General features: G+C 43.8%; 1 protein-coding gene across 1 annotated transcript in view; it reads left to right on the top strand.

Moving 5' to 3' along the window:
* The first annotated feature begins 6,583 nt into the window (after positions 1-6,583).
* Positions 6,584-12,867, top strand: part of KCNK17 (potassium two pore domain channel subfamily K member 17) — a 33,355-nt gene continuing 27,071 nt past the window's right edge. Inside the window, exon 1 of the mRNA XM_063125400.1 lies at positions 6,584-6,832. Coding sequence (XP_062981470.1) covers positions 6,584-6,832 — 249 coding nt within the window. The remainder of the gene's footprint in view (positions 6,833-12,867) is intronic.

Here is a 12,867-nt window from a genome sequence, read left to right on the forward strand (position 1 = left end):
TAAATCAGCTAAATTAAGCCCTGAGAGGAAAATGAACTGAAATTTGTCACACGTTTTCCATGCAACCGATTCCTTGAGCAAGCATCACTTTCAGACTACCAAGATCAGACTGTCATGTATGGGCTGTTGGATACTTCTGCTCGAGGCAGGAGTGAAATGGCTGACACCATCAAAGTTGCTGCACATCATTTTGTAGAGATCATTTTTCCTTCAAAGCTGATACAAAGAAAAACAAGGAACAGTCACTTCTCACTATTCCCCTTAAGAAACTGTAGCCTGAAATCTCTTGAACAGCTTCGACCTTTGTGGTAGAACAAGTTTTATCTGCATTATGCTCCTCATTCCACCTGTGCAGAACCTTTCAGGCAGGTCATGGTTTTAAATTCTTAAATCTCGATGAGGTATGAAGTGATTTGGTAATTAAGCCTTTTCATGAGCTTAACATATCCACTTTAGGATTCCTTAAATCTACGATGGCCCATTGAACACTCCTGTTGTCTTCTCTCTCAATATACTCTGGGGCAGAGATCAAAATTCTGAGAGTCTAGCTGGGCTGGGCCAACCAGTATTCAAGTGATTTCCTTCCCCCTGCCCTTCTGGTAAATTGGCCTGGGTGATTTCTGGGTAGCAGAATGAGCACAAAACCACCGTTTGAAATGCTAAGCCAACAGCTAAAATGAATGAATGACAAACAGATTTCTATTTACAGCATGTTGAGCAGAGGGAAATTTTTAAAAGGTGGAATGCATGCTTCCTTTTGTCCCTGCTTCTACATGCAAAGGTAGGAACTAACCTTGTATGTTACAGAGCATATGCTGCATTTTTTAAGGCACTGCATCCTTAAGCCCCTTAGGGTGCAATCCTATGCATGTTTAGACAGAAAAGAAAGCATGGCTGGCTGAGGAATGCTGGGAGTTGTAGGTATTCTGTCTAAACAAAGATTGGATTGCACCTTAGGATCTTGCCAAGCAGCTGCATATACACACTGTCCAGAAGGGGAGTGAGATGAGATCCTGCAGAACTTTACAGGGAAGGCCACTGAATGAATATGAGCTACTTACTGCACATTACCACCTTGTGTGGTCTCTGGCACAGTCTCTATTCTTTACCGTTGTCAGAAATGAAACTGCCATAGATCCAAGAATCCAACTGCATCTGGGTGATTGCAGTGTTGCCAGGGAACCAATGCTTCAATTTCCTATCCTAAAAATTGGATGGAGAATGCATGATAGCTTGTTGGTAACTCCACAAAAGCAACTTTTTTGTTTAGGTTGGCGTAGCCCTCTTCCCTAAGCCCCTTCTCCACCACCAGCCCCCAAAATACACCTTGTTGGGAAAAGGTTTGAATTGTAATAGACTGCCTACTATACTTTCCCCAGGAACTAAAAGAAAAAGTTGTTTTTGTGGAGTAGAGCAGTACGACAATGGAATCAGTTACCTAGGGAGGTTGTGGGCTCTCCCACACTAGAGGCCTTCAAGAGGCAGCTGGACAACCATCTGTCAAGTATGCTTTAGAGTGGATTCCTGCATTGAGCAGGGGGTTGGACTCAATGGCCTTATAGGCCCCTTCCAACTCTACTATTCTATGATTCTAAGTTATCATGCAGTCTCCATCCAATTTTTGGGACAGGAAACTAAAACACTGCTTGCCTGGCAACACCAGAATCATCCAGAGGCTGTTCGATTTTTGGATCTATGCTAGTTTTATTTCTGACAACAGTAAAGAATGGAGACACATGGCCCACACAACCTCCAGCTTCTGGCCTAGACATTCCATTCACAGATAGACAGACAGAACAGAAAGAAGCTCATACATCCATCAGACTTGTCTGACCGTTTCAATAATTATAGTTAAATAGTATCACAGGAGATACTATTGTAATCAGATTGGATGAACAGGCTATATTAATTTATATGCCACCTGATCTAAATGTTCAAAGAGTCTTACAAAGCTTAAAAATTATGTTACACAGCTCAAGACACTATTTTTTTTGCCTGCCCTTTCTACAAGAATGTCCTGCCAGGTATGGAATAAAGTTGTTCTAGCATGTACTACTGAATAAAGATGCCTTTGTACTTTCCATCCCACCTCCTATACCCATGGCGTGCCTTGACATAAGCCATTCAACAAACATACCAAATTCACTTGCCTGTCACCAAACATAGAAATCCATCAACACTATCCTCCTCCTTCTCCTGGACCATAATGTTTTAAAGACAACAAATACTACCATGCAGTGCAGAAAAATCGTCTCCAACAGGTTATTTGATATATACCACCTCGCTGTGGAAAAGTGTCTCCCTTGAAAACACATTCCTAATCTTGAGACCTGTAAGTGAATTCAACTTTAATACAAAATCTGAACTCGTTGAGCTGTTTTATCACTTGAATAAGTGACGTGGATTTATACGTATGTAGCTTTGTATTGATTCTTCGAATGTGTCATCTCCATTTTTCATACTGCCATCATGGCGCCCTCCCAAAGTGTGCGGGGAGCATGAATCCTTCCCTCATCATTTTCTAACTGACCTGATTTTGCATTGTAAAAGCTCACACTTGAAACAGAAAGGTAGATAATGTACATCAGGAAGTTGAAAGTATGTATAACTAATTCTATAATCCTTCAAAAATTGTATGGCCGTTGCAGATGCTGAAATTCTTTACCTGCCAATAAATTATTGATGCTAACATCTTTGGCTAATAGGGAAGAAGTTTCAGGATCAGTACTCACTTATAGATTATGAAGAGCTGCTTCATGGAAAGGGTTTGTTAAGGTACCTTTAATATATAAATTCAGAGAGCCCAACCCTGTGTTTCACAGCAGGCTTATTCTCTGCCTGCCTAATTGAAAGCCATTTTCCTAAATGGATGTGTAATTGACATGACCAATCTTTTAAGGAAAAGTCAACATGAAGCGATTGTATTCCACAATGTTCAGGTGCTAAGATAAAACCACAGGTAACAAAATTATCAGAATCACTAGCAGTTTTGGTAGGCTATTCTTTAACTATGCTGGGTTGGTATTTTTACAAGCACATTGTCAGGACTGTAGCCAACTATCAGAGTTGAGACAAGAGCCCTGTTCAGGGCTTCTCTTTCATGTCCCCCTTCACCCATCCCTGCTGCCTTCAATGATGTAGTCTCCCTGCACGATTTAGAGCCCTGATCGCTCAGAGGATGGATGATGGGGACTTTGCAGAAGGGTGGGACCACTGAGTGCAATCCTGCTCTCCTCCTCATGTGACTGAGGAGAATGTTCAAATAGGAATAAGGAATCAGAACACCAGAGCAAGGAAGACCTTGTTGCTCAAGCAAGGTCCCACTCCAAACAGGAAGTCTTTTATAGTCCTTCCTGTCCAGGAGGACACAATGGCTGGTCTGGGTACGTGGGTGGGGCCAGTCATAAACCTGAAAGCATTTCACTGCCAGGAAAACATTCCAAGCTGCTGTTCTATAGATGCTCAAATATAGGTCACCACATGGGGAAGAACACACACCACCAACATAGCCTGAACTAGCTGGGATTGAACCTGCGATGTTATACTACCCCATAATATGCTAGGCCACTGAGCTGTAGCTCTCCAACGCTTTTGAGTTTCTAGTTATCTCTCCAAAGTGGTCACCAATCCACTTTCATATGGGCAGCCGCTGTGCCATACAACAGGCAACTAACATTTGAAAGAAGCAGTCAGTCAGCAACTACAGTATGGCAGCAGAAGGACACATCTTAGCCACCCAGTCATTTCTATGGAAAGGAAGGGTTTTTTATTGTAACTACATAATTTAAAGGTCTCAGTTTCAAATATTACAACATTCTAAGAAGGGAGGAAGGAGAAAATTATACATAAACTTCAATAAAGACAGACCAAATATGAGCCCATTCATGAATGGTGCCTATATAACACTCTTTCAAATGTTGTTCGTGTTGTTATGTCATCAATCCATTGCGTTATCGGTGGTGAGCTTTTATCTTTCCAAAGTTGTAGTAGCAGTCTTTTTGCAATCAAGAGGGCACAAAAAATCCATTTACACTGACCATGTGTTACATTCCAAGAAATAGGTACATGATTTATTATTATTATTATTATTATTATTTATATAGCACCATCAATGTACATGGTGCTGTACAGAGTAAAACAGTAAATAGCAAGACTCTGCCGCATAGGCTTACAATCTAATAAAATCATAGTAAAACAATAAGGAGGGGAAGAGAATGCAAACAGGCACAGGGTAGGGTAAGCAGGCACAGGGTAGGGTAAAACTAACAGTATAAAGTCTGCACAACATCAAGTTTTAAAAGCTTTAGGAAAAAGAAAAGTTTTTAGTTGAGCTTTAAAAGCTGCGATTGAACTTGTAGTTCTCAAATGTTCTGGAAGAGCTTTCCAGGCGTAAGGGGCAGCAGAAGAAAATGGACGGAGCTGAGCAAGGGAAGTAGAGGCCCTTGGGCAGGCGAGAAACATGGCATCAGAGGAGCGAAGAGCACGAGCGGGGCAATAGTGTGAGATGAGAGAGGTGAGATAGGAAGGAGCTAGACCGTGAAAAGCTTTGAAGGTTAACAGGAGAAGTTTATATTGGATTCTGAAGTGAATTGGAAGCCAATGAAGAGATTTCAGAATGAAATGAAATGAAATGAAATGAAGAGATTTAAGATAACATGTACACCAGAAAATATTAAAGAGCTTTCCAATACAAAGTTTATGCATCTGATGACCTCCTACCCAAATGAGGCTTATTATTATTATTATTATTATTATTATTATTATTTCTATTACTATTATTTCTTACCTGCCTCTCCCTCTGGATCGAGGTGGGGAACAACACTGAATACAAAAATATAAAATACATAAAACTGATTAAAAACATAAAACGAATACATTATTAAAATATTAAAATATTTTAAGTCATCTTAAAATTTGACTGGGTAGGCCTGCTGGAAAAGATCCATCTTTATAGCTTTTTTAAATTCAGAATGACTATTAAGCTGGCGGATCTCTCCTGGCAGTCCATTCCACAGTCTGGGAGTGGCAAAAGAGAAGGTCCTCTGGGAAACAGTTGTCAGCCTTGTTTTTGTTGACTGGAGTAAATTCTTCCCAGAGGACCTGAGTGTGTGGGGCAGATTGTACAGGGGAAGGCGATTCTGCAGGTAACCTGGACCCAAAACCTGTTGGACTTTAAAGGTAATAACTAAAACTTTATACTTCGCCTGGAAACTAATTGGCAGCCAGTGAAGAGATTTTAAAACTGGTGGGCATATTGGGCATTTCCAGAACATATGAACAAAAGAAGCATTAACTATATGACACCTTTTTGTGCAAAACTCCTATCACCCCTAGCCCGCATGGCAATAGTGACTAGGAACTGTACACCAAAACATATGGAAGGTCTCAAGTTGCCCACCTGCGATTTAAAGGATGAAGCTGCCTCTTTTCACCACACACTTTACCAACTTGTGCCCCCTCCTCAAGGTTTTTTGGCCTACAACATCCATTACTGGCTCTGCTGGCTAAGGCTGATAGGGAGGGTCACAAGCTGCCAAAAATCTGGAGTGCCACAAGTTGCTCACTGCTTTTCTTGTGGGGCTGCTTTGATGGTCCCTGGCCGACGGCTGGCTGGCCAGTGGCCACTGTGTGAACAGAGTGCTGGACTAGATGGACCCTCGGTCTGATCCAGCAGGGCTCTTCTTATGTTCTTATGACTGCGGCACCCCCCTAAGAAACCTTGGCTGAAAAATGAAAGCCCGAGTTGCATGCTCGAAATCAGGTGGTTACTCAGGGGTAAGGGAAATGGGAGTCTCCAGTTAGCTCTGAAGCACCCCTCCCCCTTCCCTTGACTTTTACTGCAGAGGCTCTTGTGGGGCTAAAACCTTAGCAAACCCAAACTCAAAACATTAAAGCCAAAGTGGCCCGCTCAAAACCATGGAAAGAACCATGGAAAGTGGCGCTTTTAGGGACCCTGAGAGGCCCAGGGCAGAATGATCACTAGAGGGCCCTTCAAATGGAGGGCAATCATGTAGGTCTCTGTGAGCACACTGGTGCTTGTAGAGATCGCACGGACGACCCCATCGCGTATGTCTCACTAGCTGAGCCGGTTGCTGCTATTGGCACCGTCTGCAGCTGCCACCTTCTTGCTTCTGCTGTCCCGACAAAAGGACACAAGTTCGATTCCCGCCCCCGCCCCTTATGGAGCACAAGTCAATGGGATGCAGGAAGAGAAGCGTCGGCAGCAATGCCGAGGCAGACGCGGCTCCCTCCACAAGTAAGGCCTGGGACAATTGTCCCCTGGGCGCCCCCAGCCCTCCTAAGGTTCTGACGGAGGCATTTATTAGTTGAACTGCTCGCCCGGTTTAGAAAAGCGCAAGGTGATGTCTCCCCTTAACTCCGCCCAATGAGCGCGGCGGAAGAAGGATAAGGGGGTGGGGGAGCCGCCGGTGTCCTCTGGAAGGAGGCAACACCCTCGCCCCGGAGACGGAGCCAGAGCCAGCCCTGTAACGGCCGCTGCCGCCGCCGCGCTTTCCCGGCCTTCCCAAGCAGTTCAGCGCCGCTTCCTACTGGCCCGCCGGCCAGACGCACCGCAAGGCAGGAGATGTGCGGCGGCGAGAGCAACGGCAAGGCGCCCCCGGGGGATGCCTCCCGGGCCAGGCGCTGGCGGATTCCCTCCACGCCGCTGCTGCTGCTCGCCTACGTGGGCTACCTGCTGCTGGGCAGCACCGCCTTCTGGGCGCTGGAGTCGCCCGTGGAGCGCGGCACGGCGCACCTGCTGCTGCAGGAGAAGTGGGAGCTGCTGGAGAACTACACGTGCCTCGAGCGGGAAGACCTCGAGCGCCTCGCGGAGGTACGAGCCCAGCCGGGGAAGGACGAGGGAGGGGCTGCTTGGGGGGTCCAGGGTGGGGCGCGGGGACGGCTGGACGGCGGGATCACGAGAGGGAAGAGAGGCGAGTCCAAAGTGGGAACTGCGGGGACGCGAGAAAGCCCACCCCGGCACCCTTCCGCCGCCTCTGCCCTCTAGGGAAACGTTCCCCAACCGGCTGCCCTCCCCGTGTGAACTACAACCCCATCAGACCCCGCTAGCACGGTGAGTGGCAGTCCAAAGCTTCTGGATTGCGCCAGGATGGGGAGGGCTGATTTTAAGGCGAGGCGGCAGCCAGATGTGGATTATGGTGGCCATATGGAAAGGAGGACAGGGCTCCTGTATCTTTAAGCGTTGCCTAGAAAAGGGAATTTCAGCAGGTGTCGTTTGTATGCGTGCAGCACCTGGTGAAATTATCTCTTCATCACAACAGTTAAAGCTGCAGGAGCCCTGCTCTCTTTTGTATCTGGTCACACTGGGCAGGTCTCCTGCAGCTTTAACTGTTGTGATGAAGAGGGAATTTCACCAGGTGCTGCATGCATACAAATGACACCTGCTGAAATTCCCTTTTCTCTACAACTGTTAAAGATATGGGAGCCCTGTCCTCCTTTCCATATAGTCACCCTAATTTTGTGCTTGGTCACTTTGGACAGTAGACCCATTACATTCATAGTTCCTACAGAAAGTGTTTTGCAATAAATAGGGAGTTTTCTGAGGAAGGCAGGGAAACTGCCATTAGCAAAGCAAGACTGGGAGAAACCCACATTATACCTGAAACTTAATAGGGAATAACTTAGGGTGACCATATGAAAAGGGGGACAGGGCTCCTGTATCTTTAACAGTTGTATTGAAAAGGGAATTTCAGCAGGTGTCATTTGTATATATGGGGAACCTGGTGAAATTTCCTCTTCATCACAACAGTTAAAGTTGCAGGTGCCCCACCCTCTTTTAAATCTGGTCACTGATATAAATCTGATATAGCTCCTGCATTTTAACTGTTATGATGAAGAGGGAATTTCATCTGGTGCTGCATTCATACAAATGACACCTGCTGAAATTCCCTTTTCTATGTAACTGTTAAAGATACAGGAACCCTGTCCTCCTTTTCATACGGTCACCCTAAGTAACTGCAGGGTGTAGACTAATGCTGGCCGGAAGGTACACTGTCCAATTTAGGGTACAATTTCTGCAGGACTCCTTAGCACCTGCTGGTTATTGGGATTCTTGAAGTGAATGGGCGGCAAGCTAGACCTTGGTCTGACATGTACATCCTCAGAGATTAGAATGTTTTGACACCGACTATTTGTGTCTTAGCTGTTGAGAGAGATCCTGAGAATGCACTCCTGCTTTTAAATTCAAAAGCCACGTTGTGATATTTAGGCAGTAAGCCTATTACACCAGTTGCCAGAGAACATGTGTGGGAGGGTGCTGTTGCGCCGTGTCCTGTTTGTGAGTCCCTGAGGTTAACAGCTGGTTCTCCACTGTGTGAGCAGAGTGCTGCACTAGATGGACCCTTGGTCTGATCCAGCAGGGCTCTTCTTATGTTCTTATGTTCTTAATGCAGGGAGTGATGGAAATGCCAAGCCACTGTATCCTGGATGATTCACCCCGGCTCTTGCTGTCAAGAAAAATTGGAAGGTGGGGCAGGATCCCCAGGCAAATTAAAAATTTGACTTAATACAGCTGTCATTGAGATACTGAATCTGTGTTCGTTTGGGTGGCTTTAAAAGGGGATTATTTGTTTATTTACAATATTTATATACTACTCCCCATTCAAGAATTTCGGAGCAGTGGACAAATTGAATAAAAGAATAAAAACATATTTTTGAAAGTATATTTTTGAAAGAAACCAAATTCATACAAAATTTGACAAATGCATAGGGGATAAAGCTATCCATGGCTACAGTGGCGGTATGCCTCTCACTACCAGTTGCCCGAGGTTGTGAGCTTCTTATAGGCATCTAGTTGGCCACTGTGAGAACAGAATTTTGGAATAGATATGCTGCCTTGGGTCTGATCCAGCATGGCTCTTCTTTTTTCATATGAACTGAAGTAGAGCAGTGGCTAAAAGTTTTCAGTACAAATGTTGCCGAAGCCATAGTAACTGCGGGCGTCACTACATCTCAGCTTTCGACAATATTTGGTGCACGCAATAGAAGGTAGTAAAAATCCAATCCTGAACAAATTAATTAACTGTTTGCTTCCCTTTAATGTTACCTCGTATTTTGCTGTCTTGGTCAGAGTGCCTGAACCTCTGGGTTGGCCCTGCCTTCAGTTCCCCTTCTACAATATGGAGATGCTGTCCTGCAGGATTGTTGTAAGAGCTACCAAGAAACTTATTTGAAGGACTTTGATGTGATACATGAATGTTAGCTGCTATTATGAATAGGATTATGATAGGATCACTGTGTTAGCAGTGACTGACCAAGAAAGAGATCTTGGGATTGTAGACATCCTGATGAAAATGTTCACCCAGTGTGCTGCTGCTGTGGAAGGGGAGGGGGAAGGTAGATAACATATTAGGCATAATTAGCAAAGGAATCAAAAATAAAACTGCCAAGGTCATACTGCCTTACACAAACTTATAGTATGGGCACACTTGGAATACTGTGTAAAGCTCTGGCTGCCACAACTAAAAAAAAGGCCATTACAGACTTGGAAAAAGTGCAGAAAAGGGTAATTAAAATGATCAAGGATCTGGAGCAAGCCCCCTATGAGGAAAGGTTACAGCAACTGTGGGGTTGTTTAGCTTTGAAAAAGACGGGTAAGGGGAGATGTGATAGACAGAGGTGTACAAAATTATGCATGGTTAGAGAAAGTGGGCAGGAGGGTGCTATTGCGCTCATGTCCTGCTTGTGGGTTTTCCGTGGGCAGCTGGATGGCCACTGTATGCTGAACTAGATGGACCCTTCATTTGACCCAGCATGGCTCTTCTTATGTTCTTATCAGTGAGTGACAAAGAAATTTTAAAAATATTCTCAGTGCTGAACTATGTACATATTGTTCCCATATTTAGTTGGGAACTTTTCTGATGTATCCATGGGAAACCTTAAAATATTTACTGGGATATGACTTTTGCTGGTTTCTGACAGCTCCTGGCAGATTAAATGAATAGCTCATATCTCTTTTTGGGCAATTGCTTCAGTTTCAGAGGCCTTTGAGTTAAGTAGCCGAAATGAAGTGGAATATAGAAGCGTAGCCATGTTTTTGTAGTTCACATCCGTCCTCCTGAACTTGATGATCCTTTTTTTATCATTGATGCACCACCTAATGTGTTCCACTTGCTTTGCAGGATAAACACAAAAGCGCAGCACTTCCAGTATAAGTGGGGGCTTAGATACGATTTGGTACGTGAAAATAGCAAACAGCACAGTGAGTCGATGAGGAAGGGTAAGGGTTATAGAAAGTAGATCAATAATAATAATAATAAAAAGAGCTCAGAGAATTGCAAGTTCGTTTTCTACTGCAGTTTTGCTGCTGCTTTTTTTTGATCAAAGAAATTACAAACTTGGCTCACTTTTTGGAGTAATCTGAAGCTTGTGCAATATGCAGGCGCTTTGCTCTGCCCTGTTGGCTTCTACTCTTGCCTCTGGCAGAGTGTGGTTTGGGCTTTGTGTGTTAGTCTTTAGGAAAACCTTGCTTGTGGGGCAGGGATTTTTAGTGTTAGATCTGGTGTCTTCTTCCCACTCTACTTACTATTTTATGGTCTCTTCTCCACCAGGGAGCTTCTGAGAACTTAAATGACAAGCTTCCAATAATAATGCACAAGGAACGGTTTCACTCACTGAGTGGGAATATTTACCCCCCTCTCTCTTTTAAAAAACCCTAAATAACCTAACTAGAAGGGAGGGCACCTTACTGGGGATTTTTTAAAACTCCAGAAGTCTCATATAAACAATTTATTTACAATTTGCTTTTCTATGTGTCCCTTCTGCTCATGCTTATATGGACAATCTGCAGTTTTGTATCCAAATCATATATTGTTAAATAGTTCTCCAAATCCTGATTCAACATCACTGCGGTTTCTGATTCACATGTAATCAATTGAAGGTAGGTGGAGAGGAATGGTTATAAAGGAATGGTTGCACCATAAAAAAGGTGGACACTCTCGTATTAGAGAGGGGACTGATGAAGTTGTCATATACATCCTTCAGAGGTTTAAAACTATAATTTTAAAAGCAAGAGTTCACAAAGTGGTAGATCCCTGCTCCAGGGAAGCGGGCTTAGCCTTGCTGGTCTTCATTACTTTTCAAAAGCCAGGTAAATCCTTTGGAGCTTGAACAATACAGGAGAGGAACACTTGGCCTACAAAGCAGTAGGTTGTAGAATACTGACCACTCATCAACGTTCAAAGGATCTAGGCAACTTACAGCAGGTGTCCACAATACTTGCACATCTATGCCTCATGTGACAATTGCATGGCTACATTGTTTGGGAAAGGGCGAATTCAATTACGACATACCAAGCGCCATTAAATTTTCCCCTTACCAACAGAAAATAAATGGTTTAATCACAACAAATGAGTTGACTGCTGTGCATTTACTGCATTAAAATACCCATAGAGATTGCTAGACCCTAAGCGGAGATACTGTATCTCTTCATAGAGATTAGCTCTATGAAATGAAGGCTGGCATGCCCATTTTTATCTGTTTATCTGGCTTATCTCCAACATGGACAAGACGCAGAACTTTAAAATAGTACAGGCAGGAAATTACTCATCCTGGGTACATTTTTTGGAGGCTAGCATGTCACATGCAGAAGTGAAAGTTGAATGGTATAAACCCTACAGACTGGTGAATTCTTCTATCAGCTGGCTCCCAGGGGCATCAACAGAAGTCTTCTCCAATTCTTCTACCAAAAATTCTAAGAATTCAAACTAGAGACTTCATAAAAAGTGTAGAGATGATTTTTTTTTCCTGTAAATATAAACTTTGAACACAATTCCCTGCCGTTGATTTTGTTGGGAGTAAATTCCTTCAACCTTTCCTGCCATGGGATAGTGGCATGCCACTTCCATGGCATGTTGTGGCCTCTACTGCTTCTTCTATGAAAATTAAACCAATGATCTATCTACCCTGTTTGGTGGTAGCATAAGCATGCAATCCCATGCATTTTAGGCAGAAAAAGCCTACAATTCCCATCATCCCCTAGTTAGTCATGCTGACTAGGGCATGCTGGCAGTTGTAGGATGTTTTCTATCTAAAAAAATGCATAGGACTGTGCCCTAACTTGATCTTAAGAGGCCTCTCACATATCCTCTGCTGCTATTTTAAGGACACAATCCTGCTGGCTGGGAAATGCTGGAAGTTGTGGGGCTCTTTTCTGTCTGAACATGCACCAGGTGTTGCATGCATACAAATGACACCCGCTGAAATGCCTTTCCTGTGCAACTGTTAAAAATACAGGAGCCCTGTCCTCCTTTTCATATGGTCACCCTATTTTAGCTTAAACTCTTACTACCAGTAACTAAAGCCTTAGAAGAGGCATTTCAACCTTTTTGGGGAGTGGTGGACGTATAAAAGGAATGGAACTTTTAACATTGGTGCAAGGCTTGGGGCGGGGGGTGGGGAGAAGAACTGAAAAGCTCCTGGATGTATTACTTCTTCCAAGCCTCATGCCTGTATCAAGATTTTAAGGGGACAGTGCTGTGGTTCCACAGTAGTGCTTACAGGATGTCCACCCTTTGTCCATGGAGAGAATGTGCATGACATCAACTCACATGTTGCTGAAAGAGCTGAATTAGCTACAGCCATTCAACTCATAACACATTTTGGGGCTGACTTTCATTATTGGGCTAGTTACCTTTGTTCTACTAACTTCCTCCCTGATCCCATGACATGTCAACAATTTAGTTCACTCATGTTCTTTATGTGGCATGTTTAATGAGCTGCACAGTCTCTTTGTGCTTAGTTTCTATCTGCCATAAGTTTTAAAAACAATTGGGAGTAGGCTTATCCAGAAGAATATTAACTTCATAGCTTCATAAATTACATTTCATGGTCTCTCTCTCTCTCTCTCTC

This window comes from Elgaria multicarinata, chromosome 4 (assembly GCF_023053635.1).
Source record: "Elgaria multicarinata webbii isolate HBS135686 ecotype San Diego chromosome 4, rElgMul1.1.pri, whole genome shotgun sequence".
Lineage (NCBI taxonomy): Eukaryota > Metazoa > Chordata > Lepidosauria > Squamata > Anguidae > Elgaria > Elgaria multicarinata.